The 25,273-nt window shown below is 38.9% G+C and overlaps 1 protein-coding gene across 2 annotated transcripts in view; it reads left to right on the top strand.

Moving 5' to 3' along the window:
* The first annotated feature begins 818 nt into the window (after nt 1-818).
* LOC146318400 (phospholipid phosphatase-related protein type 4-like) overlaps nt 819-25,273 on the top strand; it is a 61,095-nt gene continuing 36,640 nt past the window's right edge. For both annotated transcript variants that reach the window (XM_084732675.1, XM_084732674.1), the window contains exons 1-2: nt 819-902; nt 22,557-22,742. In XM_084732675.1, the coding sequence (XP_084588801.1) occupies nt 819-902; nt 22,557-22,742 (270 nt within the window). The remainder of the gene's footprint in view (nt 903-22,556; nt 22,743-25,273) is intronic.

Here is a 25,273-nt window from a genome sequence, read left to right as displayed (position 1 = left end):
AAAAATAAAAAAAACTAGTCCTCAATTAAAACGGTTCACAAAGAGGTCTTTGTCGTCATATATAATTGAAATAGGTGCAGAGTGAGACGTCATTAAGTTTACCTCCTCTCAATTTTCTCCTCCACTGCCTGGCACCTGCTGATATCCGTCAAGTCAGCGAAAATTAGCCGCAACAAACCAGATGTACCTATTATTTTAGTAGCAGACCTATAATTTTACCATCAAAATAAAGGCATTTCTCCACTGGAAATGGTAGCTACAACTTTACTACGTTTTTTTTTACACTGCTCAGTGGAATTTTTCACTGAATAAAAAACAATAGTGCTGATAAATACTCAAATATTTTTATTTTGAAAATCCTGACAGGAAATGCCTATGTTATTTTGGCGAACTTAGCGGCGGTCACCTGCTGCAGCAGAGCAGAGCTGGAGGAGAGTGAGTGGAGGTACCCGGGGGTGACTGGAGTAATCCTCTCCTCTCAGCACACACTAACGTTACATTTTCAGGATGAACTGTAGCTCTTAGTTTCATGTCAGCACACAGGGCGGACAGCTGTGGGGGAGACGGCGCCGGTCCTGCGCTGGCAGAATTTTCTGAAGCCCAAAAACCGCATTTTAGGGGCGACCACCGCCACCTCCAGCACGGACAAATCCCATTAACAGGCACCGCCACGTCCAGCTCACCTTTCCAGGACATGGAGGTCCGTCGTTAAAGGCTCGGTGGGAACCGGAGTCGGCCAGAATTTCGCCAAAATTACGACGGGAATCAAGTACAGCTCCCTGTCTCCCGGCAACGGGAGAGACCACCGGCCGCTCGTCATGTCTCGTGCCAAGGAGCGGCTGAAAGGCGGGAATGAGACCAAGGACAGCGTCACTCTGCTGCCGTGCTTTTATTTTGTAGAGGTGAAGAAATATCTATCTATCTATCTATCTATCTATCTATCTATCTATCTATCTATCTATCTATCTATCTGACCCATGATATAACATTATTTTGCAGAGGTGTAAATGTATGGCAAATTAAACTGACTGGTTGACTGGCTGGCTATTAGTCCTCTGAGCATCTGACTGCCTGGTGCGTTGACTGACAGTTTTAAATGACATGTCCTTAAATCAGAGCTGGTGAATCAATGCTCTCTGTCAGTCATTCCGTATCTTATCTGTTGTTGGTGCGTCTGGTTTTGTAGTGGGGGCAGCTCAGAGGGGTGGATGCTGCTGACAGATGATGGTCAGGCATCTGGCAGCTCTTTCTCAGTAGCATAAAATGTAGTTGTGAACTCATTGTGGCCTGCATTCTAAGGAAGCAATCATACTCACAACCACAATCGGGTTAAACTAATGATGCAAATAAATATTATCATTGTGGACACTTGAACACACCACAGTCCACTAGGATGCCACATAACAATGAGCCAGACAGACTGTAGTTTGATAGCAGTGATACTGAGAATCTGTATTCACATCATCCCTGTTTACTCTGTTCTTTTTGCAGCTAGTGACACTGCAGTCTCCACAGGATTATTACCATTCTTTGTGTCTATGACAATTTTATGGAACTGCATGCAAAGATTCACGCAGCTTTTCCAATATGTCTTCATCATAAGTTCATTCATGTATCATCAGTCAAACCACCTTGATAAGCAAACTGTGAAAAGAGCCACAGTGTTTGTAGACTGCCTGTCTGTGAATGACAACATCACAACACAGCACAATTTAGGCACATTTAATCATCAGTATTAAGGAATGAATGTCCCCAGTTTAGCCTGTCCCCATCAGATCACTGTGTTCCACTGACTCTCTCACAGTAATTGTTCCTCTCCTCAGGACTAAAGCCTACAGTGATGCTGCATTTATTTCATACGCCCCCAGACAGTTGAACAGCCCTCCTGTAGGCTCCACTATATGCGCTTCTTTCAACGTTTAAAATTTTACCATTATTACTGTTAGTAGTAGCAGTAGTAGGAGTAGTAGTGGCCCATTAGGATCACCTTTGTATGGGTATAACTAAGGCTAAGTGATATGACTCAAAATATTTTTAGGCTATTTGGTGATATACTATATATATCAACAAACACATTTTCCCTAGAATCACATACTATAAATTCTTAAACAGTATAAACATATGATGATCTTATAGAATATGATGCATTACTGTAGATTAAGTTAACCAACAGTATATAAAGTAGCTAAAATGATCTCAAACTTAAACATCCACAGCGGTAAAATGCAATATACACATTAATGTAGCAGTAAAATTAATCCAAAAACATCAGATGTAATAGTGTAACACTGACATCGAACATTTTACTGCACAGCTATCTGAAGGTGGCCTTGTGGGTAACCTCTGTGACGGTGGTCTGGATGTATTTGTTTCAAGATAAAGACAATTAAAACAACCTAAAACTGGAAGTCTTCCAGATACTTTTTGGAGCTGGAAGCTGCAGGTAGAATAACAGACACGATCAGATGATTGATCAATTGTGAGTGTTTTCTGTCACAGAGAAAAAAAAAATCTCATAGCTCAATAGTTATATTTAGGGGTGCAACAGGTCGCAAAACTCATGGTTTGGATTGTATCATGGTTTTACATCAGGGATCAGATCACTTTTCAATGTATGAGTAAATCCTATGCGATGCAAAGCTAAAGCTCACAATCTAAAATAAACTGGCCAATCTTTTGGACCGTTCTGGGCATTAACATTTGTCAATAAAGATTTGTTTGAAATCTCAGAGGCAGGTAGAAGTTTGTTTGCTAGTAGTAATGCTAACAAGACAGTTCTGCCTTGATCAGCTGTGCACCGGCATATATGGACTCAGCTGGCTAAGAAGATGTGGACAGAGAACTGGACTTAAGCTGGCTGCGTTTTACTCTCCAATTTTTCCATCCACATGATGCATCATGTCAACATGGCTGTTTCAAACGCTCTGTTTGCCACTTCGTGCAGGGGCAGTTAGAAAAAAGGCTGTGCGAGAGCCTGACAATGGCCGACCAAAACCTGACATATTGGTAATTGGCCATTCAGGAGCAGAGGATCAGGCCTCGCTCGTCTCTGTACACTGCATGGCAAGCGACACTAAGCAAAGCTGAAATTTAGTCCCACTCTAAAATGAGTTGTGCGGCTCAAAAATTGGGCCAGAGACTGGCTCGAATTGTGCGGTGTATGGACAGCTCAACTGTGTTGTGTATTGATAAATCCATGGCGCTGTCCATGGTGCTGAAGTAGCAGTCAGATTTGTAATTGCAGTTTTCTTTCTCAGTCCTTTTCTTGTGTCAGTTTTATCCTGAATCTAAGATATAGTCTTTAGATTCATGCCACCTTCATGATCAAAGTGACAAGTAGCAACATGTACAGGCCCCACTGGGCCACCCCCCTGTTAAAAATGAACAAATCACAGACTACTCTTAGACATGCTTGGGGCTTTTCCACTGGCACTTTGGTCGAGCCGAGTCAGACTGTACCACGCTGATTTGCGTTTTCATTACCACTTTTATCACGCCGAGCTGTGCCAAGTCGTGCCTGAGACAGATCCTCTCTGGAGTGGGGCCAAAATGAGCCTGACCTGCCTCCAAGCAGGCTGTGCTGAACTCTTGTCCATCATTGCAGCCAACCTGTGACGCCCCCTGCCTTTCTCAACCCTCCCCTCAAACAAACTGTGTTGCGTGAGTGAACTTCTGTAGTTTCTAACTGAGTGTCTTTTGTTCGTAGTCTAGTTCTTCTCGTGTGTCGCTGTTATACGTTCAGGTATCTGTTTTATTTTACTGCCATGCCCACTTTCAGCCATACAGGAGTGTCAATTCACTGCTGATGAAAACCGAAAATTTCCTGGTTACTTCATAATAAAAGCTTTTGACAAACACAATAGCATGGGATTTTTACTGAGAAGAGATGCTCGACTCAAGCTAGAAATGGAGATGCAAATCCCTGCTGTGCTGGGCTGACCTGTCAAAGTCAAACCAGGCCAGCACATGTGTATGGAAAAGGTGTAATTTTGTACTACAGAACATGCCTCAGGGGAAGCCATGCTCTGTTCACTGCTCCTGTTCAATCCTGATGATGCAGGCAATCACAGGCTGAGCAGCATCGAGACACATTTAAACGATATGAAGCATCAAAAGTCTTGGGACTGCATTGAGTCTGGCTTGCTGCAGCTCAGGCCCTGCTTGCATCATCAGGTGTTGAATTTGAGGTTGAAATAGGTTAACAGAGTCTCTACAAGCAACAGACTAAACTGACACATCGACAGGCAGGTCTTCCTGTGACAAATAAAAACAGCTAGACATACTTACAAATTACCAGGCAAACTAGATGAATGTAACATGTATAAATTGAGGCATTTATATGGTTCAGAGTGAGCATATTTTTCCTGGTAACGTGTGTGAAAAAAGAATCCTCAAGCCAAGTTTGGCAAGAGATTTAAAAATCATCAATACTGATGCAGCAGATGCTGAGATATCCTGACTTTTTGCCCATAATAAGCTGAAAGCTCAAGTCAGGCTCAAAAACCACTAGATCCTTGACTTCCCACAGTGCCACTCAATATATATAGTTTAGGATTCAGTAATTTTTGTGAAATCTAAACAGAGAAAACATTCACACAAAAATAAACAGATGGGAATGTCTGCTTTTGCTTAATCCACCGTATTAAACACCAGACAAACCTTGATACAACAATCCAGTGTATTGAATACAGTCATAAACAGTTGTGCTCACTGATGTGCAAGATTTCCCACAATGCCTCAGCAGAGATACACGGGGAAAGCTACCTCAGTGTACAAGGTATAGAAGAATCTTGACAAATTACATCATATCATCCAACTCTACCTTAATGCCTTAAAAACAACCACATCTGTCAGACTCTCCCTTGGTTTGTAGTACAGACTTTGTGTTATAAGTTGGTCTCCAAGCCCAAATCTTGATACCCCTCATGACATTAGTAGGGTTATTTACACTGACTTGACAACGCTCTTCCAAAGCCACAGAATACATTAGAAACTGTATTTGTGTAAATCACAAGTTTCATCACAATCCGAGATTATTTTATCGATTCTTTGGACAGCGATACAATATTTGTATCAGGAAGTCTACCACAATACAATTTTCATTCAGTTCAATTCAGGGGTTGTCGATCAATATCAGACGATATCATATCTCCATTTAACACCTTTACTTACATTTATGTCAGCTCAAAAAGGGCAACCAAATTATGACTGAACTCTTCCAGGTGTTTCTGACACAGACATGCCATGGGAATTTCAAAATAAATGCGTATCTTAAAGACCATGGTATAGATTGATATTTTCACTTTGCGTCGATCGTATCGGATGATTGAACATTGAATCGATATATCGATCCTACGGCTCATTAATTGATTTGTGAATATTTTCTGATTTTCTCATTTATGACAATAAACTGAATATCTTTGAGTTGTGGATAAAACAAGAACTTTGAGGATGTTATGTTGGGCTTTGGAAAACTAACTGACATTTTTCACTATTATCTGACATTTGATAGACCCAACAACCAATTGATTAATCATGAAAATAATCAACAAATAAATCACCAATGAAAATAATAGTTAGTTGCAGCCCTGATCAATACATTTTGATGTATCGTTACACACTTAATATACTGTAGGTAGTAGTATTCACAGTAGTCTCTATAAACAGATATGTGCACATGAATACAGGTATCTGTAGGCAAGGGACAAGATTTTGGTTTCCAAAATGTTTTCTGTTTGTAGTCTGTAGTAAGTAATATTGGCCAATCACATTTGAGCAGGATTTGCATGCAGGTAGATAGTCCTTGTAGAGAGCAAAGGAAGTGGAATGCATTGACAAGTTGGTGAATGGACCGTAAACAATGACCGGTGCACGGAAGAGAAGTCTTGGCCTTGATATCCATTACCCATATATCCACTTGTCTAGAAACAATGGCCCTTGCCATTGTAACACAATAACAAATTCACAGATTGTATGTACAGTGATTATAAATGTCAATGACATGTCAAATCCTTAATGTTTGGGCTGATTTTGTAGTAGTTTACAAGCTAATGGAAAACAATAGTAAAATGGAGGGGTTTTGTGGATATTTCCTTTTGATAAAGTTGCAAAGCCTTGTAACACAACCTCTATTACTCAAATGACAGCTGTAAAACACTGTTAAGGTACTTTTGGACATTGAGCAGTTGCTGTCTCTGCCTCCTTTGTGTCCAGTGTAAATATGAAAGGTAATGACAAGGAGAAAGACAGCAGGTCCTGCTCTCATGAACATTCACAGCTTTTGCTGCTGCTGAGTTGATGATGGCTCAGTTATTTTTGGTTTGTCACTGCAGTTCATCAGGTGAGTTTACCGTGGCAACCACAGAAAGCAACAAAGCAACAAAACCTAATTTTCCTGCTATCTGAGTTTCCTGTATTATACCTCTGGACCAGTGAGCAATGTTAATGATCTCAGGTACTTAAATTTGCTATAAAAATCTTGTCATTTTGCACATAACATGCATTGAATTCCCTGTTTAAGGCTACAGCACACCTTAAATGGTTACCTTGCAAAGTGATAAAACAGGTGTTGTGTGGAGTGACAGTGAGTCGCACAGCCTGTTGGCTGACGCACAGAGCAGGTTAGGGCGTCCTTGTCGTTTGCATCGCCTCCAGTTATGAAGTGGTGTGAGCTGTGCTCTTTAATGTCGCTATGATTACAAGTTGGCTATTCGAAGTTGGAATTTCGAACAGTGATTAAACTTGAGCCGAACTACATACGTTTGTGTTAAATGGTTTTAATGCATACTTGCTGACCAATCAGAAGAGACCATGGTAAAAAACAAATATAGTGGCTAAATGAACAGTCACAAAACAACTGCAATAAAAGGAACACCTACAGATAAAGCTCCAACGTGGGCATGTACGGATTAGATAATAGATTCCTGTCAATATTTGCCTGTACACAGATCTGACAAAAGGCTGGATGTATACTGACAGTGTCAGTTAAAGCTATAGCTGCTGTAGGACTGTGTCAGTAGCGGATGCTACTGTACTACCAACAAGACACCCAACTGAAATCAACTGCTGGAGGCAGAATAATGGCACATTTATTATGGCACATTACTATCAGATGTATCAGCAGTGAAGTTGTGCTCCACTGCTGCCCATTCAAATTACAGTGGGGCTGTAGCTGCTAACTGTTTGAAAGCACCATTACTGTCACTTTAGATTGTTTAAAGGGCTATTCATAGTTATCAGTAATATTTTAACATTGCAGTGAAATTAGTAAAAAAAATGTGGCTCTCCTGAGTTGAATGTGCAGAAACACTGCAGCAAGGGAAAATGAGTGGAACTGGAGTTTCTGGTTTCAAACCCAGTCTGAGCTGTCAAAAACAGAGTTATTTGATGTAATAACTAGTGTCTACAGTCCCAGGCCACTGACTCGTCCATTGGCTGTTTGGGGCCATAACACACACAGACTGCAAAACCAAAACCAGTGGTTAAAGCAAGCAAGTCCACTGTGCAAGCCAGTTGAAAGTTTCCAAACCAGTCTTCACATGGAGACACAGTATGATCCAACCATGACCCCATGAAGCTATAGGCCCTGCTTGTTCGGCACTCTAAATTATAGATGACTGACTAATGAGGGAGAAGCCTGTTGGCGTGTAGTTTTGCTGATTTTATGCTTTTTTTCCTTGAATATTTGCCGTGTTGTCTGTAAACAGAGTGGATGATAAAGCGTAGCTGCAGCTTGGCTTCTTTTTATTGTGAAGTCTGGCGAGAACACAACATCACACATCAGTATTTATTAGTGTTGGCTGATGGGGCTGATTTTTCTTTGCTTTGGGTTAAAAAACATTCTGTATCTATCATAATTATTGCTCGTCTCTCCTTTTTTCTCCCTGACGGAGCAGCTCTGTCTGCTACATTTTCTATCTCACACACTGTCACACCATCCTACCCACTAACTGGCTGCTAGGCAACATGGTCCTCTGAATGGGGTGTATTTTTATATCTGTGTGTTCAGGGCTAGAGACGTTAAGAGGAGAAAAACATCCCTACTGCAGCCTAGTTTCCTCTGTGTGCACAGTGGCCACTGAGGCTTTGCTTGATAATATGTCTTTCAAATTCTCATCACGATGGATTCACCTCATCACGTATGCATGATACAGTACACCCTGGAGGATTTACACACCGGAAGTTTATCATTGTAGGGGTTTTTTTTAAGCTAAGCATTTGTTACACCATTGAAACATAAATTAGCAACTGCTTCACTCTTCTTGAGGCTGTGACGTTACTTTTTTCAGTCTTGGCTTCTAACATCATTCACCTCATTCACGAGCCAGCTTCCCACTGGCTTTCAGTTTCTGATGTATTTTGCCATGGAGAGCTTTTTTTAATATTTTAACAAGCAAATCAAACAAAGTCCTTGTCCAAGACCAACAGCATCTGGAACACCCTTTCCAACACCGGGCTAACTTCACTCTCGCCTATTTTACGTAACAATCGGTCAGGTGAACGGAGGAAAGAAAGACAGAAGTTACCGCAGATGAAGAATCACAAACAGCAGCAGTCAGCCTGTCCAGTGTTTCTCAGAGAAGAGCTGTTCTTGTGAGAGGAGAAACTTCAGATAACTTGTCCAAAGTACCACTTGGAGCACATGGACACAGGCAAAAAGACTTCAGAGTCCTCCAGTAAAAGTCCTTTAGCAAGTATCTATGTGTTTCATTAGTACTGTGGACAAGTGTGTCCTGTCATAAGGCATGGTTTTATTAGTCACAAAACTTCTTTTATCTCATTTTTGTTTGTACAGCCACACATGTAAGCTGCATGCTTCACCTCATTTCCACCTCTTTGTAAGCTTTTTTGGACCAATCAGTTCTGAGGACTGGAGAGGAACTTCCCACTGGGGAGCTCCCCCAAGAACTACATACCTTCAGGGGCTTTTTTTTCTGTTTGCATTCACACCTCCAATAGGAACACTGAGGTGCTGTAAGTACATAGCATGTATATATTTTCTGCATTGTATAAAGGCTCAATAGTAGGGTTGGTTATTATTTGGGTTTTATCAGATACTGGTGCTAAAATTATACTTTTAAAAACGGTACTGATGCCTAAACGGTGCCTGAACTGATACTTTTTTTTTTTTACAAAGGAAGCACAAGATGACAGTCAGTGAAAGAACTGCACAGCAAATATCAATTTGACATTGAACAATATATTAGCTGTTAACAGTTTAAAGTCTACTTAAACATATAAATGAATATAAATAAATACTAAATACATAACTAATTTATATAATAACTTCATGATAAATCAGTCCCCCCAGGATTTTGCTGGCTGTTTTTGGGATTGTTGCGGCCTAAAATTTCATGGCAGCTTTTCTAAAAAATTGCAATGCATGTTGCGATGTCGTAAGGCAATTAAATTATAGGAGTAAGTGAAAACTGCAAAAGAAATTGCAATGCAAATGCAATTTGCACTGAATAACACTACTTAACAGTTACAAACTAATAACAGCAAAATAAATACAAATTCCAGAAGCAACTCTTTTGAAAAATCTGATCATATATTCTAACCTGATGAAGGCTGCTGTCATCATCATCAGCGGTCTTCCTATCATAGATATGTATGGCAGGTCATTATCATGTCTCATCTTACAGTGTGTATTTTATCTATGTTCTCTCTATCTCTGCAGCCATCTCTCTGCTCACAAGTGTGTGCCCATGTCACGTCCCGTGTGTCACCAGATGCTTCTCCCATTTACACGTAATTGTTTGTTGGACGTCCCAACCAGTGCTGGAATTGTTTCGAGTGAAACACAGATGCACTCTACACCATTTAGCTTGGCCTTTTTTAACCGTGTTTACCCTGGTTACTACATAGCATACGGCTGCCTACTGCTAGAGTTATTTGGTCTAGTAGGTACAGAGTATGGAGCTTATTGTTGGTCTGTGTTTTTTTTAAGTCTTCTGTTATGAAATATTGTTTATTTGGCTAAGCACACATGCTGGTAGAGTAGTTATTCCAAAGTAGGACCTTAAAAAAACCTCAAAACAGCATTTTGAGAACTACAGTTGCTTCCATGGCCGAGGCACTGACACAATAAAAGGGATGGGGGACCCCAACTCCTCTTAGAACTATGAAAAGGTTCCTCTAGTCCAAAAACACCATATGACTGCAGGCTTCTAGGTGTCCATTTGAAGGTCTTAACTTAGTTCAGTCTGTTGTTGGCTCAGACTGTTGTGTGAATTTTGTCCAGTACAAAATGAGGCTGATATAAGCACTGTCACTAAGGTTAAGAGCTCAACAAACATCCATCTGTCATGATGGTTTCTGTCTATTTTGCAGTTTTTATGGAGCTTTTATTTAGAGCCCGAACTGGATTTGAAGCAGATACCAAAGTTGATATTTAACAGTTTATAAAAATCCTAGAGTGGGCTAGTGACCACCAAACTGGAAGAGTGACTCCAGCAGATTTCAGAAACAAGGAAGGAAAAACAAGGAAACAAGGAAAAACTAAGAACCCACGAACTCCCAGGCCTCCGGTAGAGGAACCACCGTTGCTGCATTCTGGACTTAGAGCCGCCCCAGATGACTGTGATTGATTTAAAGAAACAAATAAGCCAGAGGGTTTTCCCCCTTTAACAGAGTGATAATGTTTAGAACCAGACCTGTCTCCTGGACACAGTTTTTGGCATTTCTGTTCTGACATTTCTTGCCATGATACACATATATCTTTGCTAACTGTTAAATATAGCGGGCTGTAATTTTAAACAGTATGTAATATACTGTATACCAGTGGTTTTCAAACTTGTTATGCTAAAATCTCAAGGCCCACCTGTATCCGTATCCATGCAAAATAGCCTCAGTAACCAACCTAACCAACAGAGGCAACAAGAATCCTGCTTGCCAATCAAAGTGTGGGTGGGAAAAAATAGAATTATAAAGTTTATATTACAGTTATAAAATTGGATATAACTTCAGTCTTGCTTTTAAATGATTTTTACCATTATAGATATGAAGAAGGTCTTAAATTACACTACAGTGTCTTAAACAGGTCTTGAAAAGACTTCAGTTTAACTTGATGAAACCTGCAGAAACTGTGTTTAAGGAATGTTTTTGGGGGTAGAGAATTTGCCTCTATATTGGGTACAAAGTACTGATACAGTAAATTAAAAATTCATGAGTAACTTTTGTCTGGTTGTATACTGTGATAATAATGTATGGTTGTTACAAAATCCCAAGGCACGTTTAGGAACCACTGCTGTACACCACAACTAAACTGACAAAGAGTCCATTAAGGCTGCAACTAACAATTTCTTTCAGAGTTGATTAATCAGTCAGTTACTTTCTTTATTAATCCATTAATAGTTGTTTGTTTTAAAATGTCAGAAAATGGTGAAAAATGATGATCAGTGTTTCCCAGAATCTAACATGACATCCTCAAAAGTCTTGTTTTACTCACAACTCAAAGATATTCAGTTTACTGTCAGAGAGGAGTAAAGAAAGCAGAAAATATTCACATTTAATAAGCTGAAAGAGAATTTTTTCTCAAATAATTGACTCAAACTGATTAGTCAATTATCAAAATAGTTGGCGATTGATTTAATAATCGCTTAAACATTGCAACTCTAGTCATCCTGTTTTTCATGCCCTCTAAACAACCTTTTCAGTCAATATATAAAGCATCCTAATGATGCTGACAGAACGCTTGATGACTTTCAGATTTCTGTCTTACAATATCTATAATCATATCAGTGTTTGTTTAGCGTTCACAGGTTGACGCTTAATGGCTTTATTTGCTTGGATGCAGCACTATTACCCATTCATGTGACATGGAGAGACCAGCAGTATGTACTGTAAACGTGATCATTCAGTCAGACTGAGGGTTATGAGTCCCTTCATTGACCTTGATAACACCAGGGAAGTCTGCTGTAATAATTAATGCTGCTCTGTTGGCTTGTTGCTGCACACATCTGTTTGGCACGGACTGAACTGAAGCACACTGACACAGAGCCAAGTACTGCCCCACTTCCTGGGCAGCTTCCCACCAGCTCTCACTTTTCAAAGGGTTTTTATTTGCTCTTTCTGAAAAGCTGAAACATGATATTGATTTTTTTCTATCCATATTATACACTAAATGAGGATCTTTTTCACATAACCAACAGAACAAAGATGTTCTTAGCAGCGCAGAAACTACAGCTTGCATAACTTTTAGTCATTTGCATATCATCAAAACCTCACTGGTTCTGATTTAACTTTAAAATGAGTTTAATCTTTTCAGGAAGAGAAATTAGAGACACTCTATTAGAAACATAAAAATCTAAATAATAGTAAAAACTAATTTAACAACTACATCTCAAAATAAAAAGTCAATGCTGACTTTTTGTTTCACACACAGTCTCCTGTCTAAACTTCTCCCAGCTGCCGATATCTGAATCATGGATTCAGATCTTGCTGGTCCTGCCTGTGAGTTCCCGCTCTGCTCATAGACTTTACATTGTGATGACGTCATGGATTTTTAAAACACTTTTCGCAGTTTAAGGAAAGTTTTACAAATGTAAACCCCCCGTGGACCACAAATTCATAATAGACAGAGTCATAACTGAGCTTGTTTGCAGTTCGAGGTGTCCTGTCAACAGTTTTATACGTCTCTTTTATAATGGTGGCCTGTGGAGGAAAATACTTTTTGGCCACAGGAGAATTTTTCACTGCAATACCGCAAATGACCACTGGGAAAGATCATAAGCAGGGCTCAGTGGAAATGATGTATCTAATTCTTTCATCTATGATCTACACTCACATGTACTGCACAGTTGGAAGGGACTTGCGCTCATATCTAGCAGGCAATGAGTATGAGCCAATCACAGCACAGTAGTACAAACCAATCACAGCACAGAAGGTTAGAAATAGGAGGAAAAGTCTTAGGGAAAAAACTAGGGCTGGGCGATTAATCGAATTTTGATTTTGATTTTGGATTCTCACAATCATAAAACTGTTATAATCAAAGAAAAACGATTAATGTGCCGCGCGGCGTGCATGCAAATTCCTGAGCTGTAAAAACACAGTGAATGCACCAGTCTTATGTGCAGGTGCCACAAACTAGGAGCAACTGAGAAAAATGGCAGAACGGCAGCCTTTAGTTAATAAGAAAGGTACGATATCGTCAGTCATATGGAAACTATGGAAACGCAGACTGCTGCTGCGTCAGAGCAGGTTTTTGGCACAGGTGGAAATGTTGTCTCCTGCCTTCGGTCATCATTAAAGCCAAACCAAGTGAACAGTCTGGTGTTCCTCGCCAAAAACTTGAGTTTGTAGGAGGCAGATTGACATATTTTTGAAAAACCTTCAAATAATATTTTGGGATTTTTTTTGGCTGTGTTATTAGTGTTTTTTGCATGTTGCAAATTTTGCAAGTTTTGCACGAGTGCATGTATGTTGTGGCTATTTATTTTAATTTATTGTTTTTACATATTGCTATTGTTATTTTAATTTATTGTTATTATTATTATTATTGTTGTTGTTGTTGTTGTTGTTGTTGTTGTTATTTTACTTGTTTACTTGTTACTACTTTATTTATGTTGTTCTTTTAAGTTGAGTTTTGGTGGTTCAGTAAATACTCATGTTTTCAAATTAACAAATAATCGTGTTTATTAATCAGGATTTCAATGTCAATCAAAATAATCGTGATTATTATTTTTGCCATAAAAAAAAAATCACCTACTTAGAACAGTTCTAGATGTCAGGACTTGACTCAAGGGTTATAAGGACTATTCTTAGGAACCCTAAACTCACCAATGAGTTCAACACAAAGTATGTTTTTATAGCTGTTCATGTATGACTTAAAGCCACACTAACACTGCAGTTCCCCTCAATCTGCAGACCTTTTTAGCCTGTTTTAGCTCATTGTTTTGGTTTTATGGTCTGCAAATCCAGCTCTCCTCAGCCTTGATTCCAACAGCAGCTGTTTTCAGGCTATGTCACAATATACGATATATATCTCAATATTCAAATTTTCTCTAAAATAAAATACCACAGATTCTCAAATAGTACAAACATATGATGATCTTATAGAATATGATGCATTGCTGTGGACTAAACTATCCAAGAGTATATAAGGTAGGGCTGCAACTAACAATTATTTTCATTATTGATTAATCTGTCAGTTATTTTCTCAATTAATCAGTAAGTTCTGGTAACTTTGGTAATTTGGTAACTGATGGAAGTTTATGCAGAACTTGTTGCATCTGATCAGGTAGTGACAGGACGAAAAAGAGGCATCTTGTACAGTAATGATTCAGGGCTTATTACTGTGTGATCACGTCTCACACTTTTTAATTGACTTAATGAAGGGACAGAGCACGCAGAGTGGGATATAAGCACAGCATTATGAACAGTCCTCTAAATAATCTGTCAAGTACCTGTGCTCAAAAAGTGGCTACTGAGGTTTGACATACAGTCCTATTTACTTCTGTGATGTAAGCTCACAAAGCTTGCATTACAAACACATTCATTTGCCTCACAGTGACCTTCATCTTGCATCTTATGAAACTGTGAATGTGAATTCCACCGTTGCCTCTACTTTCAAGTGCTGTACTTAACATGTGCATACTCAGTATGGGCACAATAAATAAAAGGCACAATAGTTTGGGCATGAAGCAGCCTTCAGATTTATGTTTCAGTCAGAATTTTCAACAAAGGGTCCGCCTCTGATGTAGATAGACAGGGAAAACCCTGCATTTTACTTCTTACTCAGCCTAGGGAGAAGGAAAGCTATTTGATCTGTCTGGAGGCTGCTGGATCTCATCAAGACTGTGGTGAATTGAAAACTTTAATGATCTCAAATGAAATAACCTTCATGCATATAGAATAGCTGGTATATGAATCCTCCTGAATCCCCTCTCCACAGCTAATTACTCATAATTAGCACCTTTAAGTCCATTAGCGCCAGTTGTACCCATTCTGCCACTGCATTTCAAACCTGAAGAACACTCCACCTTTTCATTCCTGATAAACGTTGACGTTTCTTGCCCACAAGCCAGAGACTGTAGTGTCCAAACTGTCACTGGCATCTTCAGGTTTCACATGCTCGCTAGAAAACGGCGAGTGTGAAGTGTTCCCCCAGAGTTTTCAAAGGCAAGAGCATTGAAATTCTCGTAGGTGGGTGAGCAGCTCCTCGGGGCAGGAAGCAGGCTTCACTGCAGCCAGGTACTATTGACTGACACCCATGAAACTGTTTTGTAAACCCTCCTACACTTGAAGGGTTTGTTTCATTTCTCACCAGGAACAAATACAGGAATGTCAAAATAATGGATTACAATGAGAGTTAAAGAAAAAATTAGTACCAGTGTACCAAAATATTAATCAAACTCTAAATTAAATGCTGAGAGTTTATACAGTATTCCTGTTGTGAGAGTGAGAAAAGTGAAAAGCTGTATTGCACTCCCTGAACTACAGAAGGCCACGTTGTATCTGCACTCATGGCTCTGTGGGTGGCAGTGTCCGTTTGTTGGTCCACCACTTTGATCCAGACTGAAATGTCTCAAAAACCTTTGAATGGATTGCCATGAATTTAGATGGATTGATTCATGGTCCTCAGAGGATGAATCCTAGGGATGTCCCAACTTTTCGTCCGGTCATCCATCCATCCATTTTCTTCCACTTATCTTGGGTTGGATTTTAAGCAGGGTATTCCACACATCCCTCCTCCCAGCAATGCTTTTCAGTTCCTCTGGGGGGATCCTAGGCATTCCCAGGCCCAATGGGATATCTGATCCCTCCAGCAGGTTCTGGGTCTACCCCTGCGTCTCCTCCTAGTGGGACATGCCTGGTAAACCTTCAGGACAGGTTTCCAGGAGACATCATAATCAGATGCCTGAACTGGCTCTACTCTGAGCCCCTCCTGGATGTTTTAGCTCCTCACCCTGTCTTAAAGACTGAGCCCTGCCACGCTGCAAAGGAAACTCATTTCAGCCGTTTGTATCTGTCATCTCATTCTTTCTGCCGGTACCCAAAACTCATGACCATAGGTGATGGTTGGAACATAGATTGAGTGTTAAATCAAAAGCTTTTCCTTCTGGCTCCTCCACGGCAATCTGATACAACACTCGCATTACTGCTGTCTCTGCACTGATTCACCTGTCGATCTCACGCCCCATTTTACCTTCTCTCGTGAGCAAGACCCCGAGATACACGAGAACTCCTTGGCTTTGACAGCTACTCACTCCCCATAGGAGAAATCTTGTGTTTTCCAGCAGGGAACTATGGCCTCAGACTCTCTCATGAGACCAAAATTTTAATTTGTCCAATACTTTGGTTTGTGCTTTTACTAATGCCTAGATGGTGCCAGAACTGATACTAAAAAAAAAATAAAATAATAGAAGACGCACAAAATGATGGTGAACATGCTTAAAAATGTCTGTTTTAATTGCTAAGGTATATTTGGACTTGAAATTTAACTATTTACAGTTTAAGGTTTAGTTTAATATGTACATAAATACAAAACACATTACAAATTCACCTAATGTATAAAACTTAACTTCTTCTTCTTCTTCCACTAAGGTACAGTGCTCATTACAGCAAAATAAAATTAACTCAACATTTCTTTGTATTCAACAAACTCCAACTTCAACTTTTTTCGCAGAAATATGATCTTATTTTCTAACCTGAAGAAAGGCTGTCATCATCATCAGTGGTTTTGACATCAGAAATTTAAATGTCAAGTCATTATAACATGTCCCATCTAGTGTTTTATATCTATGCCCCATATCTGGGGCCAGGGATGCCCACACTGCCAGCTGATGTGCTTGGCATGGGGTCACAGAAGCATTCAAGCACAGTGCTTTCAAGTGTATCCACAGCATCGCCAGATGCTTCCCCCCTTCACACACACTTGATTTTAAACATTTGTTGGATGTCTTGCCCGCTGCTGGAATCATTTCAAGTGAAATCCAGCCACACTTTTGACTGCTTGGCTGGACATTTTAACGTGAGTGAACAAAAGGCTACTTGCTGCCAGAGCCATGCAGAGTGAGTGTTGCCATAATGTCACCTAGTCACCTTGGTGATCTATCTGTTATGTCTGCACAGGGCAACTTTTTTTTCAATTGACAGCTCAGGATTGTGGCACTGAAATGAGGCACCGTAATCTGCGCTGTGATTCAGCCTGGTAGGTATCGGTTATATAAGAACTGGTGCCATATTGGCGCGTCTCTTCAGTGGCACATGAAGCCAAAATTAGGGGTTGTCAAGGACAAAACAATCTATTCAAAGGCAAATTATATGGGACAGGAGGTTTAATGTCCCAGTCTAAAATACAGCCCTGATTTCCCACAATGCCTTGTGCAGGACTGTTAAGTTTATGTTACATAATGCAAATTCTGTTAGTGTTTGTGTTCAGCACATGGTGGTTTATGTTGGCAGGTATCATTTTAGTGCTGGCTTGTACTCAGGTGGTTTTTGTCACTTATGTTAAATGTCTTTAAGGGGCTGATGTTGCTCTGAGTTTCTTCCTGGCTCTAATTCTGTGCTCATTGCTACAATATTTTATTTGGTGACCCCCGGAAATTATCTCACAACTCCTTTGGAGGTCCTGAACCACCGGTTGAGAACCACTGCACTGGACTTTCCAAGTGTTATCAACCTGAATAGATTAAATTCTGATATTGAAATAAGTTATTTTGCAGGGTTGTGATTCTCAAAAATGTATCCACTATGTTGTAGCTGCTTCAATGCAAGTCTATGGGAAAAAGTCTGTTTGGACTGCAGTGCATCAGGTGACGTTGTCATTACACAGTTCGGCCACTATGTCAGGACCTGGTGTACTTCCTGGTGGTTGGCTCACAGGGCTGCTAGCATTGCTCTAGACTCTTAGTCTTGTAATGAAATTGCCAGACTAAATTTGCATTTTTGCTTTGTTAGACTCAGAAGTACTGACTGTTAAATATTTGGTCTTGTCACCCTGTCAATAGGTGAGAACTGGTGTACTTCTGTTGTTCATGAAAAACTCCCAGCAGCCTTTGTGGGTAAATCCTTGCTTACATGCTGTGGAAAAAGAGTTTCACAGTCAATGACAGGTCTTTACATAACTCTTGCAGTCAGAAATGTGGGCGCCTCGGGTGAAAAGACACATCATGTAGTTGATAATTTGATCAGCAGGGAAGGAAGACACGATGCAGCCTCCAACTCCACAAACAGCCACGTTTAGGCAACATCCATCATTTTTCAATTTGTAATCTTGCCAGTTCAGAGCAATAAAGTGAACATGACATTCTGTTCAGGATTGTCATGACGCATCTGTGAAGAGGTCTGGGGAAGATTTTGGTTATAATCAAGAAATCATCTGCTTTAAAAGTCATGTTAGAGCTGCACCTCCTTATTTTTATATATTTGCATATTTAAAAGTATTCATAACCCAAAGATATTCAGTTTACAATAATGTACAACATCCTTTGATTAGGTGCTTATTTGAGGTGCAGGAACCAGAAACTGTTTGTCATTCTTGCTTCTTAATATACTTTAAAAATGAATATGTTAAAGAAGGTTGTTGATTAATTTCCTGATGATGGACTAATTAATTCATCTTTTCAACTCTACCAGTTGTATCAAAGTTCAGATAAAATACTTTTCAAGGGCAGACGTGACATTACTTTGCTGCATGTAAAGCAACAAATTAATAACTTTGCATTATTGCCTAAAGGTTGTTGCACAAGGTTGTTGAGATGATGTAGTAATTAACTGTAGAAGGACAAATTATTATGGGATAAACTGTGAAATGGCAAGTGTGTTTGTACAGTCCTGTCACAGTGAGTTTGTGGAGAAACACGAACATGCAAATGTAATCCATCCATCAAACCACAAAAAGCTGAATAGAGCTGATATCATGCTGTGTTGCAACACAACAGCATGTTACAGTAAATGGTCTAACAGTATTTTATACTTATTAGTATTAATCTTGGTGACTACTTTATATTTACAGTGGGCACTTCACAACATTAACAATTGACACTGGATAATCAATTAATTATTTTGAGTCTTTTTAAAATAATGTCCATATTTTGTCATTTGCAGCTTCTCAAATGTGAATGTTTTCTGGATGCATGCTCTTTTTTGGATGAGGAACAATAGTGAGAGACTTGACTTGACATAATCTGCGACTTGACTTGACTTGACTCGACAACCTTGTGACTTGACTCGACTTGACTCAACAACCTTGTGACTTGACTCGACTCGACATAACCTTGTGACTTGACTTGACTTGACTTGCCCATGACAAAAAAACTTGGGACTTGCTTGAGACTTGGGACGAATTACTTGCAAAATACTTGCTTGGGACTCAGATTGGAGGGACTTGTGCAATTGTCTGCAGGTTTGTTTTGTTAGTCTGCAGAAGTTTCACAGGAAAACAGACTTGCAGAATCTCACCAGCAATGTAAGTGAATGGTGACCAGTGTTCAAACCTAAAAAAACAACAGAATAAAAACATAAAATGCCTGAATCTTCACTGTAGATCCTCAGCTTAGAGCCACATTTGTGTGTACATGCACACTGTCTGAACTGTGTGTGCGTGTTGTGATGATGTGCAAACGGCATGTTGGGACTTTAGTGACCATCGTTTGGGAGATTCTGTAACACTGTTTCCCTGTGAAGCTCAGCAGTTTTTTGCAGACTAACAAAATAAACCAAACCCTCAGTCGAGATGCAGGTGAGTAGATAATGAGCTGGTAATAGAAGTCATTGTAGTGTACATGACATTGTTTAGCTTACAGTGCTGTATGTCTAACATGCAGTTAGCCTTCTTTGACAAGTCTTGCTGGGTTTAAATATGTACATAGAATAATGAATGGATAGGAAATAAGCGGCCTTATTCTGTAAATTCTTACCAAAGGACCCAACGACACTTGTTGCTATGGAAACCATCCCATCATTTGGCTGAACGAAGGTGATTTACAGGTGTATCATGTAGCTGATAAACTGCTTTTGTAGCTGGAAGAAGTCATCTCAAAATCACATTATATGGGGTAATATTTTCATGATCATATATATGTATTTATATTTAATTAGCTGTTAGGGTAATAGAGCAGAAGTGGTGAGCCTTCTACCTACAAATAATTCTTCTATTAGCTAAGTTCCACATTTGAAAGTCATACCTTTCTAAAGACCCTTTCATACAATAATACATTGATTCCACCCAAGCCTTTTGTTCAATATTCTAGTATGTACCCTTTTATTTGTTCACTCAAACTCCACAGATAGTGAGTGGGTAGAATGTCTGAAGCCCTGTCTCCTGGTACTATTGATTGTTAAAAAAAAGAAAAAAAAAACCTTTTCTATGAGTCTGGTTTTCAAATATATCTTTTAAACTCACATGCTGCTCAAATGATGTCCTTAATCAGAATTTACCAAGTCTCTTGTCACCAACATTTGCCCGCATTTATTTGATACTGATGCTTTACAGCTGCACTGGTGTGGAATGGTGAATATGTACTGTAACACAGTGCTCATGGAGTATTAACATTTGCTCTGAGAATGTTTGGCCTTGTATAGAGCGGTTTGACTTCTAACCTTTTTTTCCATTCAGTTTGTTTTTTTAAAATCCTCCATCTGCACTGCAGCTGTATGTGCTTGTGTCTGCGTGTGCATGTGCTTCTCATACCTGAATGCTATATAGAAGTAGAGAGAGGTGTGTCATTCCTGTTGTGTCATTGTCAGTCCCTGTGTGTCAGATGTGGCTGCTGTATCCCTGCTTGCTGTAGGGAGCCCACAGACTTCCGGTGATGTAGTATAAAGAGTGAGGGGAGGTTGTGTGGATGGAGGGGTCAAACAAACACAGGACTTTAACTCAGGAGACCAGTGTTCATGTCCCATGTTAAAGCAATGGTCAAAGTGGTGCTGGGAAATATAGATATATAGACATATCAATATCGTGACATGACACTATATCATCTATGTTGGATATTGTTATTACATGATATGTCACAAGTGTTGTCTTATCCTGATTTTAAAGGCCGTCATGTCACTTTCTGAACTTACCAGACTGTTCTCACTGTTTTATTATTGGTCTTTATACACCTAGTCAGCAGCCTATGTCCACATCACTGCTGATTATTTAAACATATAAATTGTGTTAATATTTTGCAAAAATACCAGTAGTCATCCCTACAATTTTGTTGTAATATCAATCAATGTATTTTGTTAAAAATATTATATTAGATAGCATCTCTAAATAAGGTCACAATAACTGAGTTTTGGGTTTATAAACTATTCTTTTACTGACATTCTTAATTGTGAGTGGTCATGATGTGTTTGTGCGTCTCCCGACAAGGACATTGAATGGCTGGCTCCATCTTGTTGTGTTTGATGGGCCACGATGGAAATAAGTCTCAGACTTAACCATGTTATTTCTGACAGTGTCACATACACTGGTGCTTCTTTTACTATTGTATTTGATCCTTTGTCAAATAAACTAAACTAAACTAAATATTTGATTTTGTCCACATCTCCCAGCCCAGCTTTATATACTGTTGGACTGTTTATTCCACAACAGTGTATCATATTCTATGAGATCATCACTATTTCAGAATTTACGGTATGTTACAACATATATATTGTATATTGCAGAATTACTTAAAAATATCAAGATATTATTTATAAGCCATATCACCCAGACCTAACTCAATGTTGCTGGGGTTTTTTCACCTTAATTAATGTATGTATGTAAATTATGTTACATTAAAAGCCATAACCTTAGCTGCTTTAGTGGTAGTTGAACTAATACTTTGTTACCTGTGTTTTACTGTATTCACACCTTTCCTTTCAAAAGAGGTTTCTGGCCTTTGCTGGTACTAGTGTCTAGTATGGCTGTTTATTGGCAAGAATCTGCTGATGCGATATGTATCATGATACAGGGGTTACGATTCAATAGATTGTGATAACAAAAGCAGGATGATATACAGTATTGCTATTTTTTAGTCTAATTTAAGGGAGACTGACATTCTATAAAGAACAAACCACTACATTTATAACATTTGAGTTGAAAAAGATAGATGGTTGACGACACTGTTATCTAGCAGTTGGGGGTTTAAATACAAGACAAAATGAACCACTGCCACAAATTTTTACACGTTTCATGATATTATAGTGTTTTGAGACTCAATACAGTATCATAAAATATAATATTGCGATACTTGATATTTTCAATATTTTATTACACACTACCATGTCTCAAGAGACCTACAGCTAAGTACAAAACCTCCAAACTCCAAGGTCCAAAAAGTGATTGATACGTTGAATGTCACATGAGATTTGTACTCTTTTTACTTTATTTGACACTTTCTGAATTAGAATAAATTGTAAATTACATTTTTTTTTATTTTCTTTTTTTTTAATAAAAAAAAGTTTAAATTCTTACATTAGTACTAAAGTAATAAAAAGTCATGTTTTATTGAACTTGGGTGTCACACCAGCATAACTATCATCAGATTTTGAAACAGTACCCAACCCTTGCATTTCCTTGTCAAAATGTGATTTTTGAAGAATTAACTTAATCATTCTTTTGTGTGTCTCTCTTGCAGCTCCCTATCCTGGCCTCCTCTGTTGTCAGTCTTTATTTCTTGGAGCTGACGGATATTTTCCAGCCGGTGCATTCTGGGTACAGTTGTAATGACCGCAGTCTGTCTCTGCCCTACATCCTGCCCAGGCAGGAAGTCTGCCCACTGCCTCTGCTCTTCAGCTTGGCGTTTGCTGCTCCCACCGCCACTGTAAGTGAAGCTCCACCTCTGCTGTGTCCACACAGGACCTCACAGTAATGTCTGCATGTGGCTAACACACTGACTGGTGTCAGGAACTGTGATCAAATACTGTGTTACTGTACTTCAATTTTAAAGTACCTCTACTTGAGTATTTATTTTTCTGACAACTTTTAACTTACACTCTCAACATTTTAACACAAATATTTGTACTTTCTACTCCTTACATTTTCAAAACAGGAGGAGTTCCACCTAAAGATGAGGAAAAATAATAAACAGAAAAGATGATTCCTTGGTGTGTGTATCAGTGTGTATCATGCATGACAGATGCAAAAAACAAAAGTGACATAAAAGACAAAGATGTTATAAGTAGATGAAAAGTATATAACAAGACAAAAATGCACAAAAGATGTAATAAGACAAAAACAACATAACAAAACAAAAACAACCTAAAAACACAAAAATAACATAAGATGAAAATGATATAACGAGAAAAATGATGTTACGAAATGAAAACAATGTAACAAGATGAAAACGATGTAAAAGACATAATGAGACAGAAATGGTGTAAAGACATAAGCAGATGAAGATGTGCAAAAGACGTAATAAGACAAAAACAACATTAGATGAATACGATGTAAAGATGAAAAACACATAACAAGACGGAAAACAACGTAAAAGACATAATAAGACAGAAATGGTGTAAAAATATAACTAGATGAAGACACGCAAAAGATGTAATAAGACAAAAATGATATAACAAAATGAAAGCAACCTAACAAGACATACGCACAAAAAAAGATGTAACAGGATGTAACAACACGAAATAGATGTAAAGGACATAAGACGAAAATGCACAAATGATGTAATAAGACAAAAACCACACAGCAAGATGAAAACAACGTAAAAGACATGACAAGACAAAAATTACGTAAAAGATGTAACAATGACAAAAATGATAGAACGATGAAAAAACATAAGACGAAAATGACATAAAAGATATAATATGACAGAAATGGTGTAAAGACAACCAGATGAAGACACGCAATAATAATAATAAGAAGACAAAAATTGCGTAACAGGACAAAAATGTTATAACAAAATGAAAGCAATATAACAAGATGAAAGCAACATAAGTCAAAAAAAATGTAACAGGATGTAACAAGACAGAATGGATGTGAAAGACATAACAAGATTGAAATAGTGTAAAAGACAATCAGAGAAAAGTTGAGGTTCACTTAGCTTCAGAGGACGACTTTTTACTTTGATACTTTGAGTACATGTCAGAACCTTTTCTTTTTCACTTTTACTGCAGTAAAGAAGTTGATTTTGTTCTTCTACTTTCACTACGGAGCCTTTTTTTACATAAGTATCTGCACTTCTACTTGAATAAAGAATGAATGTACCTTTGCCACCTCTGTACAGGAGTGACCCAGCTACTGTCCACACTGAGGACAAGGTCTGTCTCTGGTGTTACTCTGTTACCATGAATAAACCAGGTGAACAGCAGTAGTAAGTGCTGTTCACTGGCTTTAAAATGTAGACAAATGTAGGCAGTAAATGGTTTTGAATGGGAAAGCCAACTTCCCACAGGCAGAAGTGGTCTCCTACACGTTGCATTTTTGAAAATGTGCCCATAATGCAGTGGGAGGGAGTCTGACCACACTCAGTAGAGTACAAGAGAAAGCACTAAGCTGTTTCCATGCAACACTAATGTTGGATGGGAATAAGCCAGCCATTTTAACCACGCTGACTAGAATTCTTTTCAACTAACAGCCATTTGTTGAGTGAAATTGCCTCGTGCAGCTCTCAGTAAGAACTTCCTTTCTATTTTCAGTTCACTTTAAAGAGGCTGGTGTGGTTGGTAACAAATCAACACAACCATGAAACGCTTCACATTCCCAGCTTAAAATTTATTCATTAACATTTCTCTGACTTCACAGAGTTCCTACAATCTGGTCTTCAATTCTTGCTCATCATGTAAACTTTTCCTTCAGAGTTTTTTTTATTTTTTTAGAAAATGTCTTAGCAAAACGGTGCTAATGGTTAATACACCCCAACCAATGCTGCTTTTAGATCTTTAGCATCTTTAGCGTGAAGGAAATCTTGTGAGCTGGTTAACTCGTGAGTTGAAGAAGTTTCAAGAGACCTTGATGTACTACGCAAAAGCATCTATTGAAGTTTGATAGAGGAGAACAGAGCAGCAAAACAAGTGAGTCACTGTGTAAATGCCGCCCAGTTCTAAACATGTCCTTTTTGTTGAGGAGTATTTAACCTCAGTGTTGGAAATTATGCCTTTCATAAAGCACGTTGGTATGTCACGTCTCGCCTCTTATTCCAATCCTGCGTCAGTCGGTTTATTCTAAAGGTAAAGCACAAACATAATCCCCTTGCGAAATGAAACATCTAACATGACGTGTTCCAGTCTTTACTCTACCACAGCATTCATCTGGTGAGTTTGATGCTCTTGAGGGCTTCCTTCATGTAAAAAGGAGGAATCTGGCTGCAAACGTCCTGTTTCTCTAATTTCTCAGTTCCCCTTA

This window comes from Lutjanus erythropterus, chromosome 12, assembly GCF_056507025.1.
Source record: "Lutjanus erythropterus isolate fLutEry1 chromosome 12, fLutEry1.hap2, whole genome shotgun sequence".
In the NCBI taxonomy this organism is placed as follows: Eukaryota; Metazoa; Chordata; class Actinopteri; order Lutjaniformes; family Lutjanidae; genus Lutjanus; species Lutjanus erythropterus.
Note: the sequence above shows the minus strand (reverse complement) of the source record. Positions and strands in the feature narration are given on the sequence as shown.